The sequence below is a fragment of the Sceloporus undulatus genome, chromosome 2 (genome assembly GCF_019175285.1).
Source record: "Sceloporus undulatus isolate JIND9_A2432 ecotype Alabama chromosome 2, SceUnd_v1.1, whole genome shotgun sequence".
Lineage (NCBI taxonomy): Eukaryota > Metazoa > Chordata > Lepidosauria > Squamata > Phrynosomatidae > Sceloporus > Sceloporus undulatus.
The window spans coordinates 13,517,832-13,524,242 of record NC_056523.1 but is presented as its reverse complement, the minus strand read 5'-3'; the positions used below and the strand labels follow the sequence as shown (position 1 = coordinate 13,524,242).

Below are 6,411 nucleotides of genomic sequence, written 5' to 3'. Positions count from 1 at the left end.
GAGGGAGTTTGTTCCACTGTTGAACAACCCTTACTGTCAGGAAGTTCCTCCTAATGTTGAGGTGGAACCTCTTTTCCTGTAGCTTGCATCCATTGCTCCTACAGGAAAAGAGATTCCGCCTCAACGTTATGAAGAGCGTGGAGTTAAGGCTCAGCGTCCTCATGCTAGATGCCCTAACTCTGCCCCTACGGTGCCATTTTGGCACATGTTGGTCTACATGGTGCGCACCATCATCCCACAACTCATTTAGATGCAGTGCTGAAGGGGTGCCATAAAGCTGTGGTGGCTAAAAGGAGTTGCTTTGAATCAATTCATTCATCATGCTGAATTGATTCATTCATCAATGTGAATGACAAGTGGGTTATTTTACAGTATTGGGGCAATTGTAGTGTGAACCATGCTCCACTGTCAAACCGATCTATTGATTTAGATCACAAACCGATTTATTTGTATGTGGGAATGAGGCCTAGGTGAATTTTTCGCTCAGGAAGATCACTATTCCTAGAAACCATCCATAGCAGAGATAGCTTGTGTAAAGGGACTATTCTAACTGGATTCTACCTCTCAAAACTATAAATGAAATGGGGGAAGAAACAAAATCCTGGAACTGTAGGAGGAAGTACAGTTTTTGGTGGACCTCTGGGGAGACAGTTGGCCCCTGGAACCTACTCACAATTTTCCTACGTACTCAGAGCCTTCACACATTCAGGAGAAACCCAGTATAGAGGTATTGATGTCATACAATGACTTTATTTTCACTTGATATTACTGGGAAAATACAAGGAGGAATCATAGGGGTATTCCTTTTAGCAAAAGACACGGTTCCTTAGTAAGGTTTCCATTGGCTATCAAATGCCTCCCTTTGGCTGCATCTGCACTGCAGAAATAATCCTGTTTGACACATTTTAACTACCCTGGCTCAATGCTATTAAACTCTGGGAACTGTAGTTTGTTGTGGACCCAAAACTCTCTGACAGAAGCAGCTATATGTCTCACCAAACTACAAATCCCAGAATTTCATAGTATTGAGCCATGGCTATTAAAATGGTTTCAAACTGGATTATTTCTGCAGTGTGGATGCAGCCTTTGTGGTCTTGAGATCACAATAAGATCAAAATGCTTCCAGCTCTCATTTCCTTTCTACAGCGGCCTCTTTCTTTTCTTTCTCTCTTGTTCTTGCCTTTCAGTCACTTGCTAATTTGAGATCAGTCAGATGCAATTTGGACATTTATTTCTGCCTAGGTATGAAGAGAAGGAGACTTTTGAGAATCCATTGGCTTTTCCTCCTGCACTGAAATGGAGAATCTGGGAATTCTGGGATATAAATTTTTCTTTGGAGAGTGTTGTCAAGCAAGTCAAAGGTAATGAAGACTGGATAAAGGACTGTGTATGTAATGCCGTATTTGTTGAACTGTGGTTGTTCCTGGCTGTGGGTTGCTCACACTGCTAGCAAAGTCAGAAAAATGGGGATTTGATTGACTAAGGTGGCATCTGCACTGCAGAAATAATACAGTCTGACAATGCTTTAAACTGCCATGGCTCCAAGAAATGGCATCCTGGATTTGTCCTTTGTTGTGGCACCAGAGCTCTCTGTCAGAGAAAGTTAAAAAGTAATCTCACAAAACTACAAATCCCAGAATTCCATAGCATTGAGTGAAGACAGGTAAAGCAGTATCAAACTGCATTATTTCGACAGTGCAGATGCAGCCTGAGAAGTCAATTCTAGTTTACCATAAAAAGGTGTTTCTGGTTTTGGCAAAACTAGTCAGGCATATATTTCCTTAAAGTGAAGCGACTGTTGTTGTTTTCTATGTGTGTGTGTGTGTGTGTACACAGGTGAAATAAGGGGGGGAACTATGACAGAGGAAACTACTCATTGTTTGTTTTCTCAGTTCCTTGGAGAAAGGCCAAGAGAAAAATATATCCAGTAATTCCCTGATAAAAACAGTACTGGTATGTTTGTTATCTTGCAGAGGCAAAGTTCATATTGAATTTAGTGAATTTGGCTTGGACCCAACTCCTTAGGTATGCTCTATGAGGCTCTGGATTACAGCAATACCTAAATTCAAACCCAAAATTTTGAACTGTGAGAGACACTTCTGTAAAAATTGGCATGTACTTTTAAATCCACTTACTTCACTTGGTATTCAATTCAATGAGACTTGCTTCTGAATAGACATGCAGAATTGTGTTGTCAGGCTCCAAACCACTAATACAAAAACAATACTGCTTGTGACTAATGTAGTTAGTGGCTTCGCTAGAACACAGATATGACGAAATTCAAATCGATTAGGGTTTATCCCATAGTTTGTAGACCACTGTCCTTACCATATTTTCTGTTAAGGATGTAAATCCTCACTGCTCTACTTTTTACATGCAAGATCATAAAAACACATTTTTTTCCTCCTTGCCTGTAAAAGAGTGAAATATTTTGTCAGTTTCAAAGTATCTGCTTGCATTTGTGAGAACAATTTTGTACAAATTACATATGTTGTAAAAACCTGGTAACTGAACTACAGTATCTGCTGCTTTGTTACGCTGACTTTTAAGAACTAGAAGCATTGGACGGTTTGTTTATGTCTTGTCATCACTCACCCAGTCTTTCTGTGTGTGCTTCCAGAGCTTTGCTTTTGAATATCCATGTTTATGATCACACTGAGCAAATGTTTTTTAAGTCTCAGGCAGCTAGCTTTGATACATTTATGCCAGTGATTCCCAGAATGTCTGATCCTTCAGATTTTTGGACTTCAACTCCCAGAATTCCTGATGGTTGACCAAGCTGTCTGGGGCTTCTCGGACTTGATGTCCAAAACACCTGGAGGACCAAAGTTTGGAAATCACTGGTTTACACTGTTCTAAATCTGTTAGAGTGTTAATTAACCAAATTAAAAGAAGTTAACAGTATAGAAATGTGACTATTTATAAGCAAAGCTGAACTTGGACAAGCATCCCTGTCATCCCAGTCTGTATATATTGGGGTGAATGCTACTCTGGTTCCCAATGAAGTGCTCCATCACTCCTAGCAGAACTGGAATCTATTTCATTTTTGGTCATTTTTTCCACATGGTTTGGGGGTTGCATGGGCAAATCTGCTACATTTTGTGACATTTTTTTAGTTCTTTGGAAGCTAAAATAATCACCCATAAAAATTAAGACTTTTCAGATTTGGGTCCCACAAAATAGCCTATGGCCCACCATTTTCATCACCCCTGCTCCTTCTAAATGTGTGTGTGAATGGTGTAGTGAGATGAAAAGGATATGTTTACACAAAAATATGTGGTATACTTTAAAATGCCTAATATGTATTCCCTTTCTTTCATCAGATACTCTGCTTTGTGAACTTCAACTTCAGAAAGGTGAGTTTGTCAAGTCTGATGGAGAACAACCAAACCCACAGGAAAGATTTAGGATTAGTCAGACAGTGACATGAATCCCTGAATCTGGGAATAGAGACTCAGTCCCCCCCACTAGTAAACTGGGTGGAACAACACCCCCCCCCCCAAATATAATCTGGCAAAATTGGACCAGCAAGACTTCTATGTAGTTGAGCATCCTTGAGAATTATCAGTCCAATTGTACTAAATGATGAAGCACTAATAAATACAGTATTAAGACAGTGGTTGTCATTGAGCCTTCCTAGGTATAATAGGACAGACAGCATTTTGCAGTGGTTTGAGCATTGGACTATGACTCTGGAGGTCAGGGTTTGAATCCCTGCTCAGCCATGTAAACCCACTAGGTGACCTTGGACAAATCACACACTCTCAGCCTCAGAGGAGGGCAATGCTAAACCCCCTCTGAAGAAACTTGCCAGGAAAACCCTATGATAGGTTCGCCTTAGGGTTGTCATCAGTCAGAAACTACTTGATTTTTAAAATGTCTAGATTTTCTTACAGTAAATGGGTGATCAAATAGTAAAGTTTGGAAGAGGAGGAGGGAGATGCCAGTTTAAAACACAGTGAGGGGAGTTCCTCCAAAGCAGCCGCCTCAGCCCTTTGGGAGTCAATTTGAGCACATGTCTTTTTGCAGTTACTTAGATATTGAAAATTCAGATGTAACCAGATGAATGTTGGTAATATTAATGATTGCTGAATAGTCAATTTAAACTGTTGTTTAAATACAATGATGGTTAGAAACATTTATAGCAGCAATTATCACAGATTATAGTAAGGGTATTTGAAGTGAGAGCCATCATACTGATTTGGTGTTTGGAAAATGTGTTCCCTTATTTTCTTCTTCAAAATATGGTAACCATACTTAATCCAACCATGTCTGCAATGTGTTTCTAAAATCAGTCTATTAGCCAGCCTCATAGCAGATTCTTGTGCTCCATCTTTTTATTTTATCTGTTTTATTTTACTTTTTGTCTTCCGCTCTCATTGCAACAGAAAATGTGACCCTGGACCCAGGCACTGCTCATCCCAAACTCATCCTGTCTGAGGATCAAAAAAGCTTGAGATGGGGAGAGGCGTATCAAGATTTGCCCAACAACCCTGAGAGATTCGACGAATGGCCTTTTGTTCTGGGACATGAAGGATTCACATCAGGAAGACATTACTGGGATGTCACTGTGGGAAGTGAAGAGGAATGGGGTGTAGGGGTTGCCAGTAGGTCTTTGAAAAGAAAGGGTGATGTTGACTTTAATCCTGATCAAGGGATCTGGGCAGTGGGGAAATGGGCCGGGCAGTACGGAGTTCTCAAAGAACCTTATTTTCTTTCTTTCCCCTTGACGGGAGAGCTGAAGAGCATCCGAGTGTCTCTGAACTATACTGGGAGATGTGTGGCATTTTTCGATGCTGACAGAGCTGCCCTTCTCTTTGCATTCTCAGCACTCACATTCTCTGGGGAAGACCTTCACCCCTTCTTTTTTGCAAATGGAAAAGCCAACTTGATACTGTCTCACTAAAGGCTTCCAATCTACCGCACAAGTGCTGGTGTTGTTGTTCTCCAGACCAGGGGTACTTCTAGATGGGGCTCTAGTGCTGACCAGCCACCATTGCTTCACCTGGGAGCCTTGGTGACACAATGGTTAAATGCCAATACTGCTGCCAGAAAGTTGTGAGTTCGATCCCAGGGATTCCAAGGTCTACTCAGCCTTGCATCCTTCTGTAGGTTGGTAAAATGAATACCCAGCTTGTTGGGGTCAATTGGCTTACACATTGTAAGCCACTTAGGAAGTGCTTAAGTGCACTGATAAATGGTATAGAAATATACGTGCTATTGCTATTCACTGTGGATGGAACTGGAATTGATTTTCAATGGTTTTAAGATACAAAGCACACAGGCAATGAGACTACATGTACGGTTACTAACAGTAAAAGCCAAAGCAAAACAAAACTCAGTGACAAAGCAAAAGAAGTGACATGCTATTTATAGCTGCTTACTTACAAACTCAAATCTTATGGCACCTTGAAGATGCACCTATTTTATTACGGCAAAGGGTCCACAAAAGTTTTTGCTAGTGTCCCTAGTCCCTTTTCATCCATGAACACATCTAGAACTTTTAGAAGATGGCATGGGTGCCCTGTAGGCATTCTTGCTGCCATGTGCCCTCAAGTCCACTCTGGCATCTCTATATTAGGGTTTTTTCTGGGAAATTTTGTTCCAGGGAGATTGCCTTCTTCTTAGTAAGAGAAAGTGCAACATGCTCAAGGTCATTCTATGGGTTTTCAAGGCTGAGTGGGGATTTGAACCCTGGTCTCCTGGAATCTTAATCCAGCATTCAAATCATAAAGCAGGTCAAATGGAGTGATGATAATGACATTAATGCATGGGAAAACCTCCAAATCATGCCATTACAGCACAAATGTGGCAAGGCTGAGATACACAGCATCAACAATTAGCTAACCTTGAGAATATAGCTGAAGCCATTTTTAAATGGTATAACCCCAGTGTAACAAGGTGGTATGATAATGTAGTTGGTTGTAAATGAAATGCTTTCCAAATGGTCTTCCACTGGGAGAACAACAGAAGAGGAACAACATAATGCACTAAGTCCCAGCCAAAAATACAATTATCCTGCTGTAACTGCAGTATAAGAGCCAGCGAGGTGTAATGATTTGAGCACTGGACTATGACTCTGGAGCCCAAGGTTCAAAACCCAGCTAGGCCATGTAAACCCACTGGATGACCTTGGGCAAGTCACAGTCTCTCAGCCTTAGAGGATGGCAGTGGCAATCCCCCTCTGAAGAAACTTGCTAAGAAAACCTCATGATAGATTCACATTATGGTCACAATAAGTCGGAAATGACTTTAAGGAACACAACAGCAAACAAGAAAAATTGCAGTATGCCTGCCTCATGTGATAAACTCATTAGTATGACAGAATGTGATTTGCTCAAGATCACCCAGCCTTCAAACCCTGGTCTCTTGGACTCCGTCTCTAACACTCAAGCCACTACACCAGACTGG

At 41.1% G+C, this 6,411-nt stretch overlaps 1 protein-coding gene across 1 annotated transcript in view; it reads left to right on the top strand.

The window, feature by feature from the left end:
• LOC121923780 (zinc finger protein RFP-like) overlaps positions 1 to 6,114 on the top strand; it is a gene marked incomplete at its 5' end in the record, with an annotated part of 60,851 nt that extends 54,737 nt beyond the window's left edge. Inside the window, 3 exons of the mRNA XM_042454536.1 lie at positions 1,243 to 1,361; positions 3,324 to 3,356; positions 4,389 to 6,114. Of these exons, the coding sequence (XP_042310470.1) occupies positions 1,243 to 1,361; positions 3,324 to 3,356; positions 4,389 to 4,906 (670 nt within the window). The remainder of the gene's footprint in view (positions 1 to 1,242; positions 1,362 to 3,323; positions 3,357 to 4,388) is intronic.
• Positions 6,115 to 6,411: the final 297 nt, after the last annotated feature.